This window comes from Cuculus canorus, chromosome W, assembly GCF_017976375.1.
Source record: "Cuculus canorus isolate bCucCan1 chromosome W, bCucCan1.pri, whole genome shotgun sequence".
In the NCBI taxonomy this organism is placed as follows: domain Eukaryota; kingdom Metazoa; phylum Chordata; class Aves; order Cuculiformes; family Cuculidae; genus Cuculus; species Cuculus canorus.
Window position 1 is genome coordinate 334,127 of NC_071440.1, and position 25,448 is coordinate 359,574.

Sequence of the window (25,448 nt, forward strand, 5' to 3'; positions counted from 1 at the left end):
CCCTTCGAGAGCCCATCCAGCTCTGTCCTCTTCCTCCTTCCCAAGTGCCTCCATAATTTTAAGATCTGCAGTATTTTTCTAACTTTTCCATTTCTCTAGTATTGAGCCTGCAGCTTTCAACATTCATTTATTAACCTTCCCCTATTAAAAATTGGAGGAAAACAGCTTACCCCCAAGGCTCTGGGCTGGGGGATGTCAACGTCTTCTTGGAAAGACACATTCATCAATAAAATCTGGTTTTCTTGCTTTCTGTATCAACAGACCCCTCCAGAAGAAAGATGGGGCTGGTGGGTAGGGTTGCCCATGGGCACCCGCCCTGCTGGCAAGACCGGTAATGCTGTGTGGTGCTTATACAGCATGGAAAACATTTGAGGCATGCCCAGCCTGGTGGTCCAGACCCCTGCTGCCAGCCATGTGCCAGCCCTCACAGGTGCTGCTGGGGGGCTGCTCCTGTGTGAGGGGGGCCTGAGGATTTGGGCTTCAGTGTGAGACCATATAGGAATGCATCTGGAGACCTGCGGGCTTGGAGCTGGGATACTGCAGTCATAAGTACCTCCATGGAGGCCCAAATCCAGCTGAGCTGGAAGTGGGCAGGGAAGCCACAGCCTGACTTCTCCAGGAGCCCAGAGAGGGGGTGAGACACTGAGGCATGTGTTGCACCTGGGAAGTTCCTGTTAAATAGCTGGACAAGCCTTTCCCTGGGAGGGACAGTCAGACCCTGGAGTGGGACATGGAGGGGAGATCCCCTTCCTTGGAGTCCTTAGCCCAGGGTGGGACTGGGCATGGAGCAGCAATGGAAGGGATGTGGCAATGAAGGAGACATAGACCTCGTAGTTTTCTCTAAGCATATTCTTTTAATAAGCACGGCATACAGGAGTCAAATTAAGAAAATAACACTGGCTTCTCTCATTCAGGCAGATCTTTATACAGCTCTTTGGTTCCCAAACTAAAGAGACAAACAGTATGTTTTTGTTTCTGTCTATTCCACACTCGTGACTGTTTTCAGTCATATCTCCAATTCACTTATTCACAGGTGTTTTTTTTCCAGCCTGGCCTTGTCACACATTCAAGATTCATTATCCTGTGTGTCTAGTTCGGAACACCTAGTCTTTTTAATAATGTTTATTCTAATATGCTTGGTACCAGCTTCATGCTTTATCTTAGTCCCAATTAATCTTCCATATACTTGGTGTTGCTCCCACAAAGGGATGTGCACCTACACCTCTCTGCACCACCTTGTTCTGGAGGTCACCCCAGAGGACAGCTTTGAGGGCAGACTCACGGGTCTGGGCACCTAGATTGCCCCAGTTGTGCCAGTTAGACATGGCCCTGATGCCTGGACAGCAAGAAGGAACTGCTCCTTCAGGGAGGACATTCAAGGGCTGAAGTCCTGCCTTGCCCTTCCTGGCTGCTCACACTATGCACATCATTGTCTTTCCCCTGAGTGCTGAGCTCATGAAGTCGCTCTGGGCCGAAGCATCTCACAGAAAGCCATCCATTCTCACCCAGGAATGACAGGAGATGGATCTTCTCTCTCCCCTCAGAAGCCATGTGTTGGCAGTTACTGACTCTCCTTGTCCAAGTACGTGCCCAATTTGTCAGTATTAATAGCTGCTCTCCAGAGTACCGCAGCAGCTCTTCTGCTGCTTTTACCACGGCACCAGCAGCCCCTAGGTTCTTGGCTGCTCCTGTTCCTCCTATGCCCCCTGCAACTCAGCACTGAGTACTCCTAGAAAGCCACTTTCTCCAGCTCTCAGAAACTTTTTGCTTCTCTCTGCTTGGAGCACTGGTGCCAAAAAATTGCATCAGGCAAGAGCTGGATATAACCCTGGGGTGATGGGCTGGGGGAGCCTGCACACCCCTCCTGTCCCCATCCCAGCCTCTCCATGACTCCTGTGGTCCCTCTGCCAGCTCCTTCCAGCACCTCCAATCCAGAGCCCTCCCTGCAGCTGGAAATGCACCAAAAGCATTTAAGAGTGTTATTAAAAGTGTGTATTATCTTTGGAGGAGCTGAGATCTGAAAGGTTCGCGTGTGGAATACAATATATTTAAAGCAGACAGAGCAGGGCAGCAAGCTGCCCACACATTTTATCCTGAAATGCCACCCTATGGACTGCACAATCTGAGTGTTCACATGGATGTCAGGGACAGTGGCACCAGGGTGCAAGGCAGAGGGGAGATGTGTGCTAGGGAGTCTGTGTGGAGCTGAGGCCCTCCTGCTCTGCTGTGACACAAGAGCTGGACAGGGAGGTTGGGTGCTCGGCTCACTATTCTCCTGGAGGATGTGCCAGCCTACAGTATCTTTAAGTGCAATCACAACCCATGGGTGTCCCTGAGCACACTGCTAGCCTGTGACATCCCCAATTGCAGTCACAGCTTATGGGTGTCCCTATCTGCAATCATAGCCCTGAGTGCAATCAGCCTGTGAGTGTCCCCAAGACTGCAGTACCAGCCCATAGGTGCCCCCAGTTGCTGTGCCAACACCTGAGATGTCCCCAAGCCAGTGCCCCAGGAAGCAGGGTCCCCCAGGCTCCAAGGTGCAGTGACAGGGACAGTGCCAGCCATGTGGTGTCCTCTAGCACAGGGACAGCTCTGGCTGGCACAGAAGCAGGCCTCAGGCCCTGGGGGTGGATGGCTGATGGTGTCCCTGGGTCACAGTAACAGCACGTTGCCAGCCCATGGGTGTCCCAAGTGCAAGACCCCGCAGTGGTGAGGCAACAGGTGTCTGGGTATCCCCCTAGCCCAGTGCCACCAGAGTGTCCCTCCCTGGGGAGGTGCCACCAGAAATGCCCTTACCAAAGTGCTCTGGGGTGTCCCTAGCACATTGTCCCCAGGGTGTCCCTAGGCCAGTGCCCCTGGGATGTCTCTAGTATAGCAGTGTCCCTAACACAGTGTCCTCGGAGTACCCCTAGTGCAGTGCCCCCGTATGTCTTCTCACAGTGCCACCAGGGTGTCCCTACTGCATTGCCCCGGAGTGTCACTCACCCGGTGCCCCCGCGGATGCCCGACGCCGGGGTTGCGGTGGTGCCCGCCGGGGTGCCGCCCTCTCGTCCGCCTCGGGGCCGGTGGCGAGCTTGTCCCTAAAAGGTGCTGGCGGGCGGCGGAGGAGGTGCCGAGGCGGCCCCCGCCCGAAGCTGCCCCTCCCCGGCTCTTAGGCGGCGCGGTGAGGCAGGGGGCGCAGTGCCTGTGCTCCCGCAGTCCCCCGTGCTCCGCACCCGGCCGTTGCCTCGCCACCGCCCCGCCACCACCATGGAGGCCATCAAGAAGAAGATGCAGATGCTGAAACTGGACAAGGAGAATGCCATTGACCGCGCCGAGCAGGCGGAAGCTGACAAGAAGCAGGCGGAGGACCGCTGCAAGCAGGTGTGTGTCCCACGTGTCCGTCCGTGTCCCCCCCCTCCCACCCGCCCAGAGACCTCCGCTTTAAGGGTGTCCAGACCCGGGGACCCCATCCTGATGGGTGTCCAGTCTGAGGAGCCTCTGCCTGGAGGTGCCCAGCTCTGGGGACCTCTATCCTAGGAGTGTTCTGCCCTGGGGACCTTGCCCCACTGGGTGTCCAGCCTGCAGGTCCCAGCTCTAGGGGTGCCCAGCCCTTGGGATCTCACCCTTCTGGGTGCCTGTACCTGGGGACCTGACCCTGCTGGGTGCCCATCCCCAGGGACCAGCACTCCAGCCTGTTGCCCCTGACCACTCACATCAGACTCCCCCAAACATGCCATGTCTCAGTGGGACACCACAGTGCCACCTCCCTATCCCTCTGCCAAGGAGACCCTTGGGGACAGCAAGCTCCCACTCCAGCCACAGAGATGGGAACCTTCTCAGTGTCCCCCTGGAGCTGTGCCCCCCAGTCAGGACCTCTCCAGTCCCTTGCACAGGGAGGGAGCCCATCACTCCCCTACCCCCACCAGGCTCAGGGATGCTAGGGGCTGCTCTGGCCCTGGGAACCAAGGTCTCCCTGAGGACATGTGGCCCCCAAGTTGACAGAGTGAGTATGAGGTTCCCCAGCCTTGACCACCGCAGGAGGAGGATGGCCATTCCCTCCCCAGCCTTGAAGGCATCACCATCCTCCCTGACCTCTGCCCCTTCTCCAGCTGGAGGAGGAACAGCAGGGCTTGCAGAAGAAGCTGAAGGGCACGGAGAATGAGGTGGAGAAGTACTCCGAGTCTGTCAAGGAGGCCCAGGAGAAGCTGGAACAGGCGGAGAAGAAAGCTACAGACGTATGTAGGCATGCCAGCAACTACTCTGCATGGGCATCAGACTTCGGGGGGTAAAGGAAGAGGGTGGCCCTTATATGGAAAGTGTCCATGGGGAAGACTGTCAAGATCTCATTCCTGTGATACTGACACTGAACCTGGCCGAGATGCAGGGCAGGGACCGGCCGGATCCTGCTCAGGGTAGGGGGGCCAGGCAGGCTGTGGTGGGCACCACTCGGCCACTTCGTGGGCAGCTGCCTGCCTGGCACCCCAAAGCTAATGGAGACAAGTGTCCCGAGCTGTGTCACCAATCCCCAGACACACACCTCCATGATGCCCATAGAAAAAAAGTCTGTGGCATTTGCATGTTGCCAGTTCCCTGAGCCAGGGACTCGAATGTGCCAACAGCACTAAGTGCCAGGGCTGGTGTTACCTCCTCCCCAGGACAAGGCTCAGCGCTGCTCCTGGCTCTGGGGGAGGAAGCACAGGGTAGTCCCCCGGAGCCTGCCCACACGCCTCCCCGGGAACTCTCGTGCCCCTCCTTGGCTGCCAGCACAGCATGTGCCTGTGATCACAGAGCGGCCCCATCCCCCGGTCAGGTCAGAGCCCATCACAGCGACCCAGGCAGGCTCCTGGTCTCGGCAAAAATGTCAATAAATGCCTTGCAAGAGTTAATCTCCCCGTGCTCCGGCATTGCCGGCATAGGGTGGCAATGCACAAAACAATCTCCCCAGATACTTGGAGGGGGGTTAGATGGTGCCACAGACCGAAGAGTTCCACGACGCTGGCAGCCCCTTCCCAGCAGTTCTGCAAGGCTACTGTGGCCCCACCACCTCCTTGTCCCCAGGAGGGACAGTCCACGTTGCCCACAACAGGATGCTGGCAGAGGCTGCCGGGACAGCGAGTTTAGCCAGAGCAGCCACCTCCAGCCCTCCACATCTCCAGTCCCTCCTATAGCCTGGTCACTCTCCGGAGTGCGGCAGCGGCTCGGGGAAACTCCGCAGTTCCCAGGCCATGGTCCCAAAGGCTTCACCCAAGTTCCCGCCCCAGTTGCTCTCCCCGGCTGAGATTTTGCTCTTATTTGGCAATTCCCTGAACCAGTGGGAAGGAACGAGGCTCTGCTGGGAAGTGACTGCATCCCTGGGTGGGGCCAGAGCGGACGGGGACTCCGTTTTCTGCTCCGGGCCCCATGCACCGGCCTGGGAGCGCTCTCTGCACCCAAGCGTCGGGCTGGGAGGGGTGCAAGACCGGCCAGGAGTAGGGCCAAGCCCGAGGCCGCTGCTTCCAGGGGACCCGCAGCGCCGCCTCTTCCACCAATAGATGGCAGGGGGACACGAGGCAGGGTGCTGCCGACGGTGTGGCCGGGTCCCCCCAGGCTCCCTGACCATAAGAGCTGAGGGCAGCCGGCGGGGTCAGTCTAGGAACAGGCATCCCTAGAGGCAGGTGTGAAGTGCAGCTGGGGCTGCCCGAGAGCTGCCAGAGCTCCTTAAGGGAGGATTGAGTGCTACCAGCACTGGCTTCTGATGGATCAAGGCATGTGCTCCAGCTAGACCAGGGCTAGGGACTGGTCTCCCCTACAGGGCAGAGCCCCCAGGGCATCCGGGAAGTGCAGGGGGCTCCGTGGTCCTCATGGGTCTCTGCAGGGCTGCCAGACAGGTCCCCGCTTTGGGGGAGTGGATGCCAAGGAGTTGAGTGGGATGTCTGCTGGGGACCTGGCTGTACCTTGCAGTTCCATCTCCAGGTCCCCCGCGAGGATGCCTGGGAGTGGGCTCTGCCCCATGGCCCCTATGGGACAAAAGCTCATGGCCCTCCTGGCTCTGCAGCTAGGGGGGGGTGGGGGTCAGAGCTTGGGGAGTACCCATGGGTATATTGCTCTCATGTCTATGGGGGCTTGCGGGGCCAGGCTCTGGCACTCCCAGACTCCCTTGGCTCCTCTCCATTACTCTGGGGTAGTTTGGTAGGACTGTGCACCCCTGTCTGGGTGGGCACCGTGCACCCTGCCGGGGGGTGGGGGCTGTGTCCTGTATCCTAGGGTGTATCGTGTACCCTGCCTGGGGGCACGACATGCCCTGCTCATAGGCGCTATGCATCTGCGGGAGAGGGGGGGGGCGCACCATACACTCTGCTTGAGAGGCACAATGTGCCCTGCCTGGGGTGAGGGGACGGTGTGACCTGTCCAGAAGCCACTGTGCATCTTGCCTTGGGGGTATAGGGACAGTGACCCTGGGGAGGACACACTATGCCCTATTTGGAGTGGGGGGGTCTGTGCACCCTGCCTGGGGGTCTGTGTGCGCTGCCCGGGAGAGTGGTGGCCCAGGTGGGTCCTAGCAACAGAAGGAGGAGGAGCAGCAGCAGGAAGGGATGGAAGCAGGGCCAGGCAGCAAGAGCGGCTGCTGCCTGAGCGCTTCCTGCCTGAGTCGGGCGGATCCCACAAAAGGTTCCTGCCGGTTGCCCCGCGCCATGGCCGGCACCAGCTCCATCGACGCCGTCAAGAAGAAGATCCAGAGCCTGCAGCAGGTGGCCAACAAGGCGGAAGAGTGTGCCGAGCACCTGCAGCGGGAGGCCGATGCCGAACGGCAGGCCCGGGAGCGAGTAAGGTGCAGGGGGGGGGGGGGTGCACGGGGACAGGGGGCACGGCACAGCGAGTGGGCGCCCCAACAGCTCTCCGGGATGCCCCACTGGCTCTGGCCTCGCTGTCAGAATCCTTCCCTGCGGGCTGGCCCCTGTCCCTGTAGCCAGGCTGGCTCTCCCCAGGGCGGACTGCTAGAAGGTCCCAGGGGAGCTGAAAGGCACTGCCATCCAGCCAAGTGCCGAAGCAGGGTCCCTGCCTCTGAACTTCATGAGTCTTGCTAGGGATGCTCCCTGCGGTGGGGCTTCCCTGGCTGACAGGGCACAGGGGAGCAGTCAGCAGCCAGCTCTGCCTCGTCTCTGCTTGGGGTTGGGCAGATCCTGGGAAAGGATCCACTCCCTTGGAGGCTGGCTGTGTGCGCTGCTAAAAATCTCTCACCCAGGCTACTGTCTGGCTTTTAGCAGGCTCTGCAGTCTGGGCCACAGCAGTTGCAGAGCTTTTGGCTCTCCAGCATATCCTTTTTTGGGGACAAGCCACAAGCCACCTTTTTGCAATGCTATGGGCCAGAATTCCCACTCTATAGCAGTGGGACAGCATTACCAAGCCACAGCTTGTTCCTGGTTTGGCTTTTTTATTGTTGTTGGAGCTTGTGAGTTTTTTCTCTCTTTTTCCTATGGCCACTCCTTTAACATCCTCACCATATTGGAGCAGCAGAGCTGGGTATAGTACTCAGGCTGTTGCATTTGGGCTGTGTGCAGAGGAAATGGCCCCTTCCTGCAGCCACAGGTTGGTTCCCTGGTCACTGGGCGCTGCTGGAGAGCTCATGTTCCCAAGTGCCCATCTGGGCATCTCTGACTCGCTTTGGGGACGATTCTCTGGGGAAAAAAAAGCTCTTGCTGGGGTGATGCAAACGCTGCAAGCAGAACATTTAGTGGGATGTCCCTGCCCATGGCAGGGGGGTTGGAACTAGATGATCTTTAAGGTCCCTTCCAACCCTAATTATTCTATGATTCTATGATTGCCCTGGCAGGGGCCAGCCCCAGTTCCCTGTTGGGCAGTCTGGCCGGGGATGAGCTCTTGGTGAGCCCAGAAAGAGGGTGTTCACAAGGTGGAGGCAGCTGTTGTGCCAGCCATGGGGCTAGCTGCCCATCCAGCACACCAGGCCACCCCGCTTGGAGCAGTGCAGGCTGTGCCTGCCCCTAAACTGCCAGCTCACCACAGAGGACCATGGGTGCTCAGCAGGGCTGTGGAGAATGACAGCCCCCCTGCTTAGCCAATGTTTCCCGGGGCATTCTTGGTGCTGGAGTATGAATCCGGCTGGGTCCTGGTGCTGCAGCTGGCCAGGCCTGCTCCAGCCTGTGAATAAGCAGGAGACATTATCCCCCATGTTGGTGCATGCCTCCCCTCATCTTGGTGCATGGGGCTGCTCCCCGCAGTGAGGTCTCATTGCAGCTCATCTCTGTATCTGGGGAGCAGGGCCAGGAGCTGCTGAAGCAGTGTTTCCTGGCTGTGGCAACAGAGCAGGCAGGAAGCCTTTACCAAATGGAAAGAGCAGGGGGCCAGGGCCACTGTTCCTGGCTGGCTCTGGCTCCTGGCCCCACATGTGGGGAGCCTGGGAAAGCAGGGAGCTGTGGGCCCTAGTGGCTGCAGCTTGACCAGGCTCCAGCCTGCTGAGGGCAACTTGCTCCATTGCCCTCAGTGCTATGTGCATCAGCTGGGGGAAGGAGTTGGGGGGAGGAGAGGCACACTCAGCTTTGGGCTGCACCATTGCAGGGTGGGAAGGGGTCCCCACAGAAGAGGCTCCTGGTTTGCTCCACTGCCTCTGTAAACAGGAAATCCACAAGCAGCTCCAGTCTCCTTTTTGGGAGCGAAGCCACACAGGGCATTCCTCCCCCTTTACTCACTGCTCCACAAACTCTAAGTACCATCCCCATGACAGCATAGCCACTCTGGCCACCCTACCCTAGTGAATTCGCCTCGTCCCTCTCCTAAGCAGGAGCCAGAGGTGCGAGGACATGGTGAAAGGGCTACATGTGCTAGGTTTGAGTTGCATGGCCAGGAGGAGCCAATGTCTGACAGGGTGCTAGGAAGGGAGAGAGCCCCATTGTCCCTATAGAAAAGTGACAGGATGCATGCCACAGCCAGGATTGTTGCATAGTGCCAAGGGGTGTTCTGGATAGCGAATGCAAAACTGCTGAAAATGCTTTATATATATATATATGTCACATGGGGTGACCAAGGGGTTTCTGCTCCCCCAGGCCGAGGCTGAAGTGGCTTCTCTGAACCGCCGTATCCAGCTGGTGGAGGAAGAGCTGGACCGAGCCCAGGAGCAGCTGGCCACTGCCCTGCAGAAGCTGGAGGAGGCTGAGAAGGCAGCTGATGAGAGTGAGAGGTGTGACACAGAGGGACAGCAAGGGTGACTTCAGGTCACTCTTGATTGCAGGCAACCCCCTTGGTTTCTCAGTGGGGTTTGGGGATCCCCCTGAAGTGATCTTATGGGGTTTGTGTTGGTTTTCCTGCAGATCCCAGCAAAGCCACGATGCAGAAAACTCCCCCAGATATGAGCATTCTTGACATGCTTTGAAATTTCTAGGCCACCCATAAAATCCTGAAAAATTTGATCTAATACAACCATAAAATCCTGAAAAATTTGATCTAATACAACCAGTCTGTATCTGAAGCCAGAGGGTGCTCAGACCCTGTTTTCTGCCCCAGAATAGCTTCCTCCACTCGAGAGCTGAGCAACAGCCCAGAAGGGGCTGCATCTGAAAGCTGCGGTTAAACTTTGTAAATGAACCAGCCTCGTTAAAAAAAAAAAAAAAAAAGGTTCTGCAGAGCATGTTTCCTCATCCTTGTGGCAAGCAGGTTTACTGGGCAGGAGCTGTGCAGGCAAGGGCACTCAGGTTGTATGGGAATGCCCAGACACATCATGGCATTCCTGACAGTTACAAGCACTCTTCCCTCCACTGGCAAAGACCAGTTTGAGCAACAGCATCTGAGCAAAAGGAGAAGAGTCTCCAGGAGTCCCTGCTGCAGGGGTTTGTGGGGGTTTGGTGACACCCTGCTTGTGAGCATCACCCCTGAACAGGAAAAGGCTTTGCCATAGGATGTTTTCTAGCATTTCTTAAAGGTTTCTGGCCTGTCGAACTGCTTTTGTGGAGGTTGCAGCCAGTTCATCCTGGGCTGCACACATTTTACCCCCCTGGACAATGAGTTCAGGACCTGCCTGGTTGAGAGACACTGTGGCCACATCTCACTCTGGGACACAGCCTTTCGGTGGCCCTGAAGTCAGCTCCACTGTTTTAATTATGTGCAGGAGCACATTTAATTATGTGGGGTACCGCTGGTGTGACCCTACTGCATGAGGTGGCCTGCAAGTGCCAGTGTCCCAAGTCTCTGGAGCTGGAGGATGGTCACAGGCACAGTGGTCAGGGCACAGTGGGTGAGCGGGAGGTGCAGGTGCCATCTCAACCCACCGCAGTAACATCTTCTGGCTTGGGCATTCATCAGAGGCATGAAGGTCATCGAAAACAGGGCCATGAAGGACGAGGAGAAGATGGAACTCCAGGAAATGCAGCTGAAGGAGGCGAAGCACATAGCAGAGGAGGCTGACCGCAAATATGAGGAGGTGCGTGCCTGCACCCATGTGCCTCCTTCCCCCGCTGCCTCTCCACAGCCCTGTGCTCCAGGCTAGGACAAGCACAGGGCTGATGTGTACCTCTTGCTGCTGTCAACAGGTTGCCCACAAGCTGGTTGTCCTTGAGGGAGAGCTGGAGCGCTCAGAGGAGAGGGCAGAGGTGGCAGAGAGGTGAGTATGGCTCCCAGCAGACAGCGTGCAGGGATCCTATGCAGCCCTTTCCCTGAGTCCCTGGCAGTTGAGGGCGGCTGTGTGTCCATGTGGGGATGGGGAATGTCCCTCTTTGGGAGCAGCAGGGTCTGCTGTCAGAGTGGTCCCTGGGTTCACAGGCTGGGGGCAGGGGTATGCTAACCTGTCGGCAGCACATCCTTGACCCTGTTCTCTGTTGTCTCCCCCTGGGGTGCCTGTCTTCCACCCCAGCCGAGTGAGACAATTGGAAGAAGAGTTGCAGACCATGGACCAGGCACTCAAATCCCTCATTGCCTCAGAGGAAGAGGTACTGGGGCAGGGGCGCATGGTGATGCACAGCAAACCCGTTCTCTCTGTCAATGTCTCTTGAACTGTATGAGACACCCCACTCCTCTCTGCACCACTACCTCTGCCACCAGCCTCCTCTTGCCTCCCTGTCTAGCAGGCGCAAGCTGAGCATGCTCCTCCATCCTTCCATGCCTGCTCTCCTTCTCAGCAGGGCTGGTGGGAGCCCAGCTGGCAGTGATGCACGGGGCATCCATGTGAGCAGGCACGAGGAACAGATGAACAGATGCATCCCAGTAGCTTCTGCTCACAGTGGCTCTGCTCCATCTCTGCCTGAGTTTTCTCCTGTCTCAACTTGTTCTCTCTCTTTCTTTCTTCCTTCCTCACACCCGCTCTTTCTGCTCTCCCCTCTCACCTGCCCCCTGGCCCTGCTCCCCTGCCTAGTGGCCCCTGCTTGGGATGTAGTAAATGTGATGACCTAGAGGAAGAGCTGAAAATTGTTCACCAACAACTTGAAGCCCCTGGAAGCCCAGGCTGACAAGGTAGGATGTGGCAGGGCTGCTGAGGCTGAGCAGAGTGCATGGGGTCTGGGGGTGCTGGGGTCCCCCACTGGGGCAAAGGATGGCCAGAGGTATCCTGTGAGGCTCATGGGTGCCTGTCTCTGTCTCTGCAGTATTCCACCAAGGAGGACAAGTACGAGGAGGAAATCAAGCTTCTAGGGGAAAAACTGAAGGAGGTAAGGGGTGCAGGGCGAGAACACCCAGGAGAGGAGCTGGCACTGCATCAGTGCAGGCACAAGTTTGCCATCTCATGTGGGTTTTGACCCTGTTATGCTTGTGTCCTTTCACCCTTCCCCAATTTGCAGCCCTGCAGCAAGGTGGGTGGCTGGGTCTGGGATGCCCCCATGGGGTCTCGCTACCCCAGAGAAGGTCCACATCCCATCTGGAGGGCTGGTGTTTGCATCCCCAGGGAGCACAGCCCCACTGGGGTGCATCCTGCAGCCCCATGCTGTGCTCTGTTCCTGCTCCGCTTGCCTCTGCCCTGTGTAGTGTCCTGTTCTCAGGATACACACTGGCAGGAGCTCATGCCCTGCACATACCAACTTCAAGCCATGTCCAATTTGGGGTGATCCATCTAGTGATGGTTGCACATGCAACCTGTGAAGTGTGTGGGCTCCCATGACACCTCTGCTTTTGTTGGTCGGGACAGGTTGGATAAATGGGAAGCCCAACATGGAGGCACTTCGCCCAGTTGCCTCCTTTGAGGGCAAGCTCTCACCCCTGCTGCTGGTTTAGGGTGTGGGGGTCCATGAGGCCCTTGTCCCTTGTCTTTCGGGGGGGGGAATATGGGTGATGCAGGCAGGGCAGATTTGGCATGCAGTACAGCCTGTGCCATCCTCATTGTGCCCTGCAGCTCACCCTCTCCCCTCTGCACTCCCACAGGCTGAGACCCGTGCAGAGTTTGCAGAGCAGTCTGTGGTGAAGCTAGAGAAAACCGTCGATGATCTAGAAGGTAAAATGTCCTCACTGGCTCAGTGTCCCTCTTTCCTGGGGAGCACTGGCCAGGACGTGCCCCTGGTGGGGCTGGACAGGGTTTAGCTGAGGTGAGGGGATGGGCAAGTGTCTTGGGATGGGGGAGGCTGGATGCCATGGTGTCCAGTGTGGGACGCAGAGCTGATAATCATAGAATCACCAGGTTGGAAAAGACCTCTTGGATCATTGAGTCCAACCATTCCCATCTGCCACTAAACCATGTCCCTGAGCACCTCATCTACCTGTCTTTTAAATACCTCCAGGGATGGTGACTCAACCACCTCCCTGGGCAGCCTCTGCCAGTGCCAGATGACCCTTTCTGTGAATTTTTTTTTTTCTGATGTCCAGCCTGAACCTCCCCTGTCACAGCTTGAGGCCATTCCCTCTTGTCCTGTCCCCTGACACTTAGGAGAAGAGGCCAGGTCCCTCCTCTCTACAACCTCCTTTCAGGTAGTTGTAGAAAGCAATAAGGTCTCCCCTCAGCCTTCTCAAGGCTAAACAACCCCAGCTGTTGGGGTCTGTGGCTCTGCCCTCAGGTGGGAAATGGGGCCACATCCACACCACCTGTTCCTGCACATTCCCGTTGCCCTTGGTTCCCTGCTCACAGCTACTCACTCTCTCCACTGCCTGTCTCCCGACCTTGCTCCACTGCCTGCCCCCTGCCCGCAGACAAAGTGTATGCACAGAAGATAAAGTACAAAGCTATCAGTGAGGAGCTCAATGCGCTTAATGACATCACCTCTCTCTAAACTCCCTACCAGGCACCAGCATTGCATCCCCCTGCCTGCCTCACCCCTCCCCAGCTCAGCTGCTTGCCTGCTCAGCCATCCCACTGCTCTCCCTGCCTGCTCTGTCCCCTCTTTCCTTCCCAGCCCATGCCTGTCAAATGGCTCCTTTGGGATAGGAGCCAACCTGAGGTGTTGTTCCCACAATACCCCTCTTTGTGGGAGAGATGAGGTGTAGGTGCTTAGGGGTGTTTGGTGGGGAAGGAGCAGCCCCCAGGATCCCCACATGCTGGGTGGAAGCACCCACACAGTTGCAGGTCTGTGCCCCAGCACTGCCTGGCAGTGAACAGAGCTGTTCCCAGGAGCCCTTTGCTTCAGTAGTTCCCTCCTCAGCTCCCTGGCAGTACAAGCACCAAGAACTCCACAGCTCTGGTGCTGGGGGGACACCTGCACCCCTACATTTCCCCAGCAAAGCCCCCTGGTTCTGCTTGCTGAGCCCAGGGCAAGAGGAACCCGCACAGCAGCAGCAGCATCACCACGAAAACGGAGAGGAGGGCTTAGAAAGGGGGATGGCGGATGAGGGGTGGTGGGGTGGTGGTGTCTGTCTGTGCAGGGAGCCCATACCCAGGCAGGCACCCCTCAGACCCCTGCTCCTCCCTTGACCCTGTCCCCCCTCTGTCCTTTGCATATCACTCTTCATTTTGCATTTCATGACTTTTTCTTTTCTGTTCTGTCCCTCTGAGTTACTGTATTGGTCTCAGTAAAGCATTTTATCTCCTCCATTTCTCCTTTGTTTTCCTCATGCTGCTCTGTCTCATCTTCTGCCTGTTTCATGTGGGTGCTGGCAGCCAGGTAGTAGGAGGTGGTTGCAGGCAGCTTGCAGCCACAGGACCCCCGGGACAGTCACAGCTAAGCCCTGAGCAGCTCCTGTGCAGGCTGAGTGGGATGGGGCCTTTTGTGCCTCAGCCCACCATCCCCTGGCTCTTGGATACAGCTTTTCTTATCTCGTGCCACCTTCTCCATGACTCTTTTGGCCTGAAATAGCAGGGTTAGACCTGGTCTTCTCCACTCCCTGTCCCCACTCCCAGACATTGTCCACAAGCAGCAGTTTCAGCCCTGGCATCTGTCCTGCATCACCCTCTCATGCTGAAGGCCCTACCCTTCAGCAGCGATCTCTGACCCTAAACAGGTCCCTGACCCTCATCCTCCTTCTCCTTCCTCAGCATCCTACCCTGCCCCACAACTCTGTCCCTGCTCCAGGACTGGATGCTTCTTCCTGCCAGCCTAGCTTGTTCACCACTGCTGGCTAGGCAGCAGCAGGTTTTACAGTGAGGGCTTTGGGGAATACTGTCTTTTTTTACTAACTTGCCTTTCTCTCTCTCTCTCTCACCTCTGTTGTGCTGACATCTTGGTTTTCTCTAGAGTGCTCCCAGCAGGAGGCCAAGAAAAACTGCATTCTCACTAGCAAGCTGCAGGTCATCCTTACTGAACTTAACAACTGAGCTGCTAAGAACTCCCAGCCTCTCACCCACACCGGGGCTGCCACTGGCCTCCCTGCCTCATTTCAGCCAGGCTGGCTCAGAGCTGGTAGACCCTTGCCACTCCCTGCTGGGGTTAGGCAGTGCATGGAGCCTTGGCTTATTCCCCCAGGGAACTGCCCTGCTTGGGGGAAGGATAGAGAGCCCTCTGGATCTGATTGTTTTTTCTTGGGAGAAGAAAGAGGGGTTTTGCAATGTCCTGGGATGGCCATGCAATGATGACTGCCCCCTGGCATCAGTCTGGCCCCACTGAGGAGGGTCGCAGTGGCTTGTATCACTGCCTTCCTCCCTTTGTCCCAGGAGTCGGCAGCCAGCCTCTTCCCCCTCACTCTGGTCATCCCAAACTATGCAGGGAGGATCCCCTTGGAACACGGTCCCTGCAGTGTGCTGGGAGGGCTGGGACAGGAGCTGGGGAGGCAGTAGCACCTGTTGCCTCAAATATGGGATGGGGAAGAGCCTGGCCAGGAGTGCTGGGAAATGGGGCTGAGTGAGCAGAGCTCTCATCCCATCCCAGTCTCTAGAGGGATGGAGAATGTTGTTTGGAAGCAAGCACCAGAGGAGGCTGCCTTGGCAGCAGGCTGCCCAGTAGAGCTCATCCCTGCAACCTTGTTAGCTCTGCTCCTTCTCTCTCTGCTGTCCTCTCTGCCTGCCTTCCTGGGCTGCTGTCTCACTCTCTTCTTCATGGAGCACCACTGGGTCATGCAGCAGGCACTAGGTCTCTTACTGGCCAAGGGTTTGTGTGTGAGCCCACAGCTGGACAGTGGTGATGCCCTGGGGCAGGATATGCTGTGGGCAGAGCAGGGAGACGGGGCCGTGATGGTGGCTGACCGGGGAGAGATATCCACCAGCGGTATCCATGCTGCAGACGGCCTGGCTGTGGGCAATGGGGTGCCATGGGAGGATGGAAATGATGAAGAGCAGGGACCACCTGCCCTGAGTGACCAGCCCAGCTGGCCTGACTGCCCTGGCAGATCTCAGAGTGGCTGGACTCATCCCTGCCAGCAGTGGGGCTGCTTGTGCAGACTCTACTCTGCAGGGATATTCTGTGCAGCTGGAGGCTGCTGCCATACTGAAATGTCTGTATGTATGCATGTGACTGCTTGGTGTGGTGTGTGTGGGTCTGGCTGCACCTGGGTATGCTTGGGCTGTGTCCATGTGTGTGGCTGGCTGTGTCCCCCTTGTGTTCACAGAGAGTCTGGCCAGTGCCAAGGAGGAGAACGTGGGCATCCACCAGGTCCTGGACCAGACCTTGTTGGAGCTGAACAACCTCTGAGCTGCCACGGGGAGCCCCTATCCCTCTTCTCTACCCCACATGTGCACCCCACTGGCATGCTCAGGACATCACCAGCTGAACTGCGTCTTGGCCAAATCCACACATCCATTGAGAAGGGAACCCTACAGTCTTACACCATGGCTCAGGAGTGTCTTGTCTGTGCACAGCCTGACTGTCTCTGTCCTGTCTTCATGTCCAAATATTAAAGCAGTTTGACATGATGGATGGGTGTGATTGGTTCTTGAGGATGGGCACAGGCACTGGGAGATGCGAGGATCTCCCTGCCCATTTTGCACAAGGAAACTCTGCAGGGTCTTGGGTCCAGGGCGGATGGCCAGCATAAGGATGTACTCCATGGCCATGGGGAGCTGAGAGCAATAGCATGCACAGTTTGGGCTGTGTTCCCTCATCTCCATCACCTCTTTGGGATGCACAGAAAAATCTACAAGTCTCAAGCTCAGTCCAAATCGACCATCCTCTTCAAGTGTGCAGTGACAGAGATATGTCACTGGCATGTCCCCTTCCACAACTGGCATGTTACCTGCCTGGCACTTGGGGAAGCCATAAGATCTTTGATCTCTTTGTGGAGTCTGCTTCATGGTTCATGTTTATGATGCCATCTGAGCATACATAGAAGGATGTGACCATGCATGCACACACTATTGCTTACTAGGGTCTTTTCCAGGTCTGTGGTAAGCTGTTTACCCCGTTTACTAGTTGCATTTTCTATTACCAGTCACTGAACACCTTGCTTGAGGAACAGCTGCATAAACTACTAAATATTAATGCAGTAGGCAACCAATTTCCAAAGTGTTCAGGAAGTTTTCTCCTGGTTTGCTGCTTTTTCTTCAACACAAACAGTGTCAGGATATGTCTCATCACTGTAACCAAAAAAAGTTGGATTCCCTGGGGATGCCCAAAGTCATGATCTAGTCTTCCCCTCTGCTTTGGGCCCATCCACGACGTGCAGCAAGCCCTGTTGTCCCATGCTACCTGGCAAATATCCCTCTAAAAACACAGCCTCATGCTGCCAGGAAACATGATCCATGCCAACCCCTTGCTGAGCTGGGCCATCACCCCAGCAAGCAGCCAGCAGGGATAGCTTTCATTATCTGCTTTCCTTTATATGATGCACCTCTTGGTTCAGGAAAGGAGAGTAGTAAGATTGCATCTCTTTCCTGCCCAGGTGCTGCCAGTCTCCTGCCCTTCCTCTGGCCCAGCACCTCTGGTTTGCGGCTCCAAGTCCTTCTATGGGGAACAGGGCTCCCCTCGCATGGGGTACTCATTTTCTGTTTGTCCTCCTGAGGTGTAGGACCCGTTGTGAGCTGCAGCCTCCCTCCCTGGGATGTGCTGGAGGGGAAAGATGATGCACAGCTGTCCTAGCCAGCAGAGCTGGCCCTGCACAAGGGCTGGGGCTTCTCCTTAGGGCCTCCTTGCTTTTCCACAGTGCATCAACTGAGCCGTTCTGTTTTTTTGGTCAAAGTACCTTCCAAGCAGGGGCTTGCAGCCAATGCCGCCCCCCCACCCCCAGCAGCTCCCTCTTTGGGTGTGATTAATCGTGCATTTAGAGCCCGAGAGATTTGGGTGAGGGTGGGAAGAGCCACATTGTGAGCTGTGTAGGTTTTGCAGGGCTCTGGGTGATTTCAGGACAGGTGAGGCCACATAAAGCTAAGTACCACAGTCAATATAATCAATATTAGTGATTTATCAATCCCACCAGAGGATAATGCAGCTGGAGGAAAACACAGACGGTTACAACCATGTGGCACTTATTTCCGTATGAGTTACATACAACCCCATATGCAGTGCTTCGTATCATGCCCCACATCAAGGCCATGCTGCCTGAGCTGTGAGTGCACTGAGGCAGGCCTGCGGCAAGGCAACAGCCAGCACACCTTGCCCAAGCCTGGACACCCCTGACTGGCCCAGGTCCAGGGGGGCAGCACAGGGCACCCCTCACTGAGTGGCCCCTAGCAACCAGGCCAAACTCCCCTGGGTGCAGGCTATGCCCAACCAGTGTAAGCCTTGCCACTCCATGACAGACCTGAGCCCCTTGGTACAGGCTGTGCCTCCCCAGTGATGGGACCAGGTGTGTTGTTGTCCCATCCCCCTGTGACAGGCCTGAGCCCCCCCAGTACAGGCTGTGCTTCTCCATGAGAGTCCCAAGAGCTCCCCTCATGATAGGCCTGACCCCCCGGGTTCAGGCTGTGCCTCCCTCCCATGACAGGCCCAGCTCCCACCAGTGACAGTCTGTACCTCCCACAACAGACCCTAGGCCCGCTCCACTTCGGCTCAGAGTGGCCCTTCTGATGGCAGCAGCCTGCACAGGCAGCATGTGACATTAGGGGAGCACAGGGCCCAGTTTGTCCAGGCTGGGTTGGAATGGGCCAAGCTGTCGGATCTTGGGCCCTGCTGCTGAAAAGATAGTGAGTATAAGGAATTGAAACAATTTGTAAATAGCGAGATAAGATAAAATATCTTATACCAATTGCGATGTGTAAAATTAATCCACCATGTCAAAGGGTAGCTTGGCATGTCATACAGGAAGAAGATAAGAAAAGCTTTAAACACAGAACCCAGAAAGCACTGGGTTTTTTTGAGCAGAGTCAGCTGCCAGGTCCGCAAGAAAAGAAACATAACGACTCAAGTTCATCCAGAGAGCAACTGATGAAGAGGAAGATACGACCACTGGATGAAGTAAACGACTACCAGAGTGACTGTGAGTCTTGAAAATGGACACTAGATGGCAGCAAAGACCGTAGAATAACTTACATCCCGCGTATGCAATTAGTTTCTGAAAAGGCGTGTTTATGTTAATAATTTCGCGGAGAAACTATGAATATGTGAACACCTTTGTAAATATAAACCTTTTGTTGCTAAGTGGGAGCACCTCAAGGAAAACCCCCGGTGCAATGAATACCTACTTAATTGTCACATTGGCTATTGAGTCTAGTTCTTTGTTTCATTGACATGACACTCACCATCTTTTTCGGATGCACCTTTATCACTTTTGTGGCTGGTACTCAGTCCCTTCCTCTTCATCATCGCCCACAACTCATTTTGCATTATCATCCTAGTCACTGGGTCAGTCCCACACGGCTACTGGCACTGGTGCGGGAGGACCACTGGTGCCACCATGGCTACTAGTATGTCCGTAGAGAGTGCACTGGTATTGGTACTGGTATGGCACCAGTATTGGTACTGGTATCAGCATGGGCATGACAGGGACGTGACTGGTACTGGCAGAGGTGCAATGGTGGGGACTAATGTTAGGGCCATTGTGGGCACAACAGGGGGCACCAGTACCAGTGCTCATACTGGTGTGGTTGTGAGCATGACAGGAGCACTGGTACTGTTGCTCCTACCCTAGCGAATGTGATGGGACACCAGTATCCATACTTGTACTGCTACCATTGCAGGCACAACAGGAGCACCAGTACTCGTACTGTTGTGGGCATGACAGGGGCACCAGTACCAGTAGTCATACTGGTGCCTTTATATTCACAATAGGGGCTCCAGTACTGGTACCATTGTGGTCACCACATGGTATGGGCATGATAGAGAGGGATGCTGGTATTGGTAATGGCATGGGGTCAGTAGAGCACTGGTACCAGTACAGGGTCAGTAGTGGTACCAGTACCACCATGGGATCAGTAGGGTATGATGCTGACATGGATACAAGCCTGACACTGGTGTTGGTATAGATGTGGGCTTAGCAGGGGCACTGGTGCCAGTTCTGGTTACCAGCAGAAGAGGAGTGCAGGCACAGCACCACCTGCCCAGCACTGGTACCAGAATGGTGCTGGTACTGGTAGGAGAGTGGGAAAGGCTGGGGCACTGCTGCCAGTGCCAGAACCAACGAGCTCCTCTACTACAAGCTCCTCAGGCAAGGGCATCTCCCATCCTACTCCAGCACTGCCAAATGGTCCTTCTGCTCTCTCAGCTATGGGTCCAGATTTTGCCTGGAAGCACCTGGGTGAGGGGAATGCAGAACATGGCACCAAGCCACCTTGGTCCTCACTGGGAGCATGCGGGTGGTACCTGTGTTGGTACGTTGACCTCGATCAGGTCTCAGGTGGCAGAGCAGAACAGCATTAAGGTCTGGAGGATCCAGAACTGAGGTGGCTGGTAGCATTTTCCTGAATTTGGGAAAGGTAGGCTGTAGGTTTGGGCTGCTGCAGGATGTGTTATGTCGCTGTTGAGACACGACACGGTGATGTGGAAGCAAGTTTCTTTATTGAAGTTACATGGCTGGCCGGCGCGCGCTTGATCTTACACGCGCCTCTTATACCCTTTATTAACACATGCGTCTCCGCATGATTGGATTAGCTTATAAATAAACAATCTGTGAATGGATGGTACTACTTCCATGCATGGTCCTATATTGTCTGCCCAGTTCCCGTCCCATGATCTCCTTCCGGGTGCATTAATCAGGGGTCCTCAGCCCGCTGTGGACCCCCACAATTCCCCCTTTTTGTATTTGTGCTAAAGAAAATTTCTGTTTAAAGATTGCCTGTGTCGGCTGCTGAGGGGCCAACACACAATGCAGGGCAATATCGACAGCACAACTACAAACATACCCGCTCTTGAAACAGAGAAGTAAAGCAGCATCAACACTTGACCGCACTGAGTAATATCGTAGGTGCATCTGAAAAGTATACAAACATTGACTTATACTCCGTTTCTACTGATCCTAACAGCTTTAACTTGTGGTTCCAGTACATGACTTATAATCTATTTCTACTGATCCTAAAAACTCTAACTAACTTGTGGTTCCGGTATACGATTTATACTCCAGTTGTTATGGCAGTTCTTTGATGTTAGCAAGGGCTATCCATTACACTCATCTCCAGCTGTTTGATTCTCCACACGTGGCCTCCGTGGCTTATCCACAGCAGGGCGAACACAACGAGCAGGGTACCACCGAGGTCCTTCATCTGTGGAAACACAAGCATACCCTCGACCCCAAGTTAATAGCTTGCATGGGCCTGACCACTGACCACTTTGAAGGTCCTTCACTTGAATCTTCACTCCATCAGAGATAGCTGTGGTAGACTTCAAGGATTCAAAATGTCGAATCATTGGGGGATTCTGATGTTCCTCATTGATAGTTAAGAAATTTAATACATACATCACCTTGTTCAGCCTTGCTTCAGGTGATTCCCCAGACATTCCCGCCTTTTGTTTTTGTAAAAGGCACTTAAGTGTACCATGGGCACGTTCTACAAGTGCCTGACTGGTGGGGGAGTGAGGAATACCTGTAGCATGGCTGACACCCCAAGACTGTAAAAATGCTTTCACTCGCCCAGAAACATAAGCTGGACCATTGTCAGTTTTAATGTGTCGAGGAACACCACAGGTGGTGAAGGCTTTTTGCCAATGCCTAACAGCATCTTTTGCTGTTTCTCCAGCATGTGCAGTAGCAATAATGACAGAAGAAAAGGTATCAATTGATACATGTACATACTTTTGTCTGCCAAATTCCGTAATATGAGTTATATCAATTTGCCAAATTTGTAGGGCCTGTAAGCCTCTAGGATTTACTCCATAGACTGTTGGAAAATGTTGGCCTTGACAATCTGGACATGAGGCAACAATAGATCGAGCTTCAGTAGTAGAAAGCTGAAACTGTCTCTTGAGTGCTCTGTGACCCTGGTGAAAAAATTGATGAGAAGCATTTGCTTGTTGCATAATGTTTGGTACTGGTCCTAATGCTACCGCAGATACTAATTGGTCAGCCTGGACATTTCCTTCTGCTATAAAATCAGGTAAGTCAGTATGGCTTTTTATGTGTAGAATATAATAGGGTAGGCTGCGCTTTTGTATGGTTTCCCACAGGAGCTTCATAACTCCAAACAACAGGTGGTTTGTCACTTGTCCAAGAACTGTTTTATCCAATCTCTGCACTAGGCCTGCAACATAAGCAGAGTCGGTTACCACGTTTATGGCTTGTGGGAACTGTTGAAATGCCAATGTGACTGCTCGTAATTACACCACTTGTGGGAAGCCTTGTTGATGCTCAATTAAATGTTGCCAATTTTGTCCATCAAACCATGGAACAGCAGCTTTTCCTGTTTTCCCAGACCCATCTGTGAAAACTGTGGATCCATCAACAGGTGCTGTTTGGCTTAACAATTTCTGTGCAATAGAGATTTGAGTTCCCAGTTTACAAAGTGGATGGGAAGGAAAATGATACGATATCTGGCCTGTAAAATTGAGTAGCGCAGCTTGAAGTGCAGAACTATTGGCAAGGCACCATTCAAAATATTGAACTTGTAGAGGAATAACAATACATTCCGGATCTCGTGCCAATAGTTCCACACATCGTGTTCGAATTTTTATAATGAGTTGAGCTAACAGCTCATATAATCCTGGAGCAGCCTTTTTTCTTTGAAATGGTAAGAAGATCCACTCCAATATATGGAGGGGGTCTTCCCACCCCTGATCCCACTGCACGAGCTCAGCATAGGGCATTGTGCCTTCCACAAAGACCAATGCCTGCACAATTACAGTCAGGTCAATGCGCCAGACATGCTTTTCCTGAATGGCTTGCTCTACAAGTGTCAGAACATTTCTGGCTTCCTTATTTAGAATCCTGGGTGCTGCAATATCTGTGTCCCCTTTTAACAGATCAATAGGGGTTGTATTTGTGATGATGTAAGGCCCAAATAGGGTCTCAGCCAATTTATAATTCCAACTATTTTTTGAACATCATTTAAAGTCTTGATTTCAGTTACTGTCTCAATTGCCTGATGTTGGACTGTTTTGGCCAGCACTTTCATGCCCAAATACAACCATGGTTGAACATGTTGTACCTTTTCAGGGGCAATGACCAGGCCATAACATTCCAACATTTGTCTAGTGTCCCTTTCCAATTCTCCTAGTTGTTCTGACATTGCAGCAGCCAATAAGATGTCATCCATATAATGATAGCAATAGCATTCAGGATATTTCTGCCACACAACACTCAGTGCCTGGGTTACAAACCATTGACAGATGGTAGGTGAGTTTTTCATCCCTTGGTGTAAAACCTTCCAATGGTATCTTTTTGTGGGTTCTGCATGATTAGTCAAAGGAACTGTAAAAGCAAATTTTTCGACATCATTTTCATCTAAAGGAATTGCAAAGAAACAATCTTTTAAGTCCATGACCAATATGCCCCATTGCATTGGAATCATTGTTGGGGAAGGTAGTCCCGGCTGTAGTGCCCCCATGGTTGCAAGCACTTCATTGATTTTTCGCAGGTCATGTAATAATCGCCATTTTCCTGATTTCTTTTTGATCACAAAAACCAGTGTGTTCCAAGGACTGTGTGACTCTTCAATATGGCCTGCAGCTAACTGTTCTACCCCTAATGTGTGCAGGGCTGTGAGTTTCTCTTTGTTAAGGGGCCACTGATCCACCCACACTGGCTTATCTGTGAGCCATCGCAACCTTAAAGTGGGTTTTTTAGTGCCCTGCAGGATAGTGACCCCTATGGAAAATCCGTTGTGATACGGACTCCCCATTGTCCCAAACAGTCTCTTCCCCAGAGGTTTAGGGGGGCTGGAGTAATATAAGGTCGTACAGTGGCATTTTGCCCTTCAGGGTTCGTAATAATTAGAGGTTTTGCTGCTATGAGACTAGTAGTCATACCTCCTAGCCCAATTACTCCTGAAGTTGCAGGTACCACGAGCCAGGAATCAGGCCAGTCCCTTCGAACAATGATAGTAATGTCAGCACCTGTGTCAAGCAGTCCAGATATTTGAATGGAATGTGGAAAAGCAGTGTTCATAACAAGGATACATTTCATTTCTTGCCTTGTGTCTGAGAGAGGTTGTGACCAACAAATTTGACGTGGTCCAGTGGATCCAAATTCCCCATCTGCATCTTCTATTTTAAGAACACTGCTTTTAAAAGGCAGCAATTGTGCAATGCGAGTTCCCTCTTGTATTGTAACGGGGGGGGGTGTGGGGGGGTGTGATAGTAGAAACCATTGCAAAAATGTGTCCTGTAAAGTCCTCATCAATTACTCCCACATGAACTAGAATGTTTTGTAAGATAGCACTGGAACGTCCGATAAGTAAGGCGCTGAGTCCATAACCGATGGGCCCCCACGCTTTCAGAGGGACCTTGTGTACTCCCTGTGTATTAATAGTTACTGTGTGGGCGGTGGATACATCCATCCCTGCTGCTCCGCTGGTTTTTACTTATAACAGGTCACAAAGGCCTGGGGCTGCATTGCAGGAGACCAAGCGTTCTTCATGGGCACGGGTATTTGTGTCTGGGCGCGCCCCCCCACGCTCTGTCTCCCATTTCCCGGCTGTAGCAACTCTCCATTTATGTGATATTTGGACTGGCATTGCTTAGCAAAGTGTTCAGCTTTCCCACACCTGAGACATCTGCTAACAGCTGATGTGATCGCTGATCTAGCAGTGCCATTATTCTTTTTTCGTCTATTTGAACAGGCAGTTTTGAGATGCCCAGTCTGGTTACATTTACAACATCCTTTGTCAGGTGTCCCCATGGCTGCCATAGCAACAGCAAGAGCAGCCATTTTTTGGTCAGCCGACCCCATCTGGGCACAAGCCATGATCATAGTTTCAAGAGTTGGTTCACCTGGCAAGGCACGTATTATTTTTTGACAATCTGCATTAGCATTATCTCACGCCAGTTGTGTGATCAACAGTGTTTTGACATAGTCATCAAAAACTTGGCGTTCTACAGCAGCCCGCAGCCTCTCTACAACTTGTAAAAATGGCTCTCAAACTCCCTAATTGTTGTATATTTATCCTTTGGTTCATCGATCTCAGCTGTTCTCATCAGTGCTTCAAGCCCTACTGTTTTAACCTGTTCAAGCACTGAAGGGTGCCACTGAGCTTGATTCTGTGGATTACTAAACTGCCCAGTTCCTGTTAAAATATCTGCACCGTTCCCATATCGGGGGTCTGACTGGGGGAGCTGCAAGTTCCGTATTGCCTGTGCTTCTGCCCTTTGAGTCCAAATATTTCAAAAAACTGTGCACTGAACAGGTCGAAACATAATTTGTGCAATTTGGGCAAAGTCATATGGTGTCATTTCTTCCATATTTAATAATCGAAGCAATTGCATTGTTGCAGGGGAGCTGGGACCATACTGTGTAACAGTTTTTTGAAATTCCTGTACTACTTTCCAGGTGTATGGTCTGTGCTCATCCATAATTCCCTGTCCTGGATCCCCCCAGACCACCGGGAATGCCATAGCTGTCACAGGACTCGGGTCACATTCCTTTAAGGGTGTAGTTATTGCCTCAGACAATGTCCAATGTCCTTCTAGCATAGCCTGTTGGTTTACCTTTTGCCAAAATACACAGGGATCATACAGTCTCACAGTAACCTCTGCCAAGGGTGAATCCCACACCCGAGGGATTTGAGGTTTACTGGAGGAACCCCCAAAGGTTGGCTTGGCGTTAGCCTCGATCTTTCTGGTTTTTGAAGCAGCCGCCTTAGTGTCCCCCGCCACGGGATTGTCCCAATCACCCTTCTCATC

The 25,448-nt window shown here is 53.8% G+C and overlaps 1 protein-coding gene across 5 annotated transcripts; it reads left to right on the top strand.

The window, feature by feature from the left end:
* The first annotated feature begins 3,249 nt into the window (after positions 1-3,249).
* LOC128850299 (tropomyosin beta chain-like) lies at positions 3,250-15,941 on the top strand. Of its 5 annotated transcripts, none has more exons than XM_054053327.1 (9): positions 3,250-3,363; positions 4,092-4,217; positions 9,021-9,154; positions 10,273-10,390; positions 10,500-10,570; positions 10,820-10,895; positions 11,547-11,609; positions 12,316-12,385; positions 15,859-15,941. In XM_054053327.1, the coding sequence occupies exons 1-9, from the start codon at positions 3,250-3,252 to the stop codon at positions 15,939-15,941; spliced, it is 855 nt and encodes a 284-aa protein (XP_053909302.1). The 5 variants fall into 5 exon arrangements, with proteins under 5 accessions (XP_053909302.1, XP_053909303.1, XP_053909304.1 ...); XM_054053328.1 differs by lacking the exon at positions 15,859-15,941 and adding an exon at positions 13,075-13,154; XM_054053329.1 differs by lacking the exons at positions 3,250-3,363; positions 4,092-4,217 and adding an exon at positions 6,654-6,785.
* The last annotated feature ends 9,507 nt before the right edge of the window (positions 15,942-25,448 follow it).

Excerpts from the sequence above, each read along its gene's own strand:
- LOC128850299 (XM_054053327.1), top strand. The coding sequence starts at position 3,250 with ATGGAGGCCATCAAGAAGAAGATGCAGATGCTGAAACTGGACAAGGAG. Across the intron at positions 4,218-9,020 it reads CGGAGAAGAAAGCTACAGAC|GCCGAGGCTGAAGTGGCTTC; the intron begins GTATGTAGGCAT and ends CTGCTCCCCCAG. Across the intron at positions 10,571-10,819 it reads AGGGCAGAGGTGGCAGAGAG|CCGAGTGAGACAATTGGAAG; the intron begins GTGAGTATGGCT and ends CTTCCACCCCAG.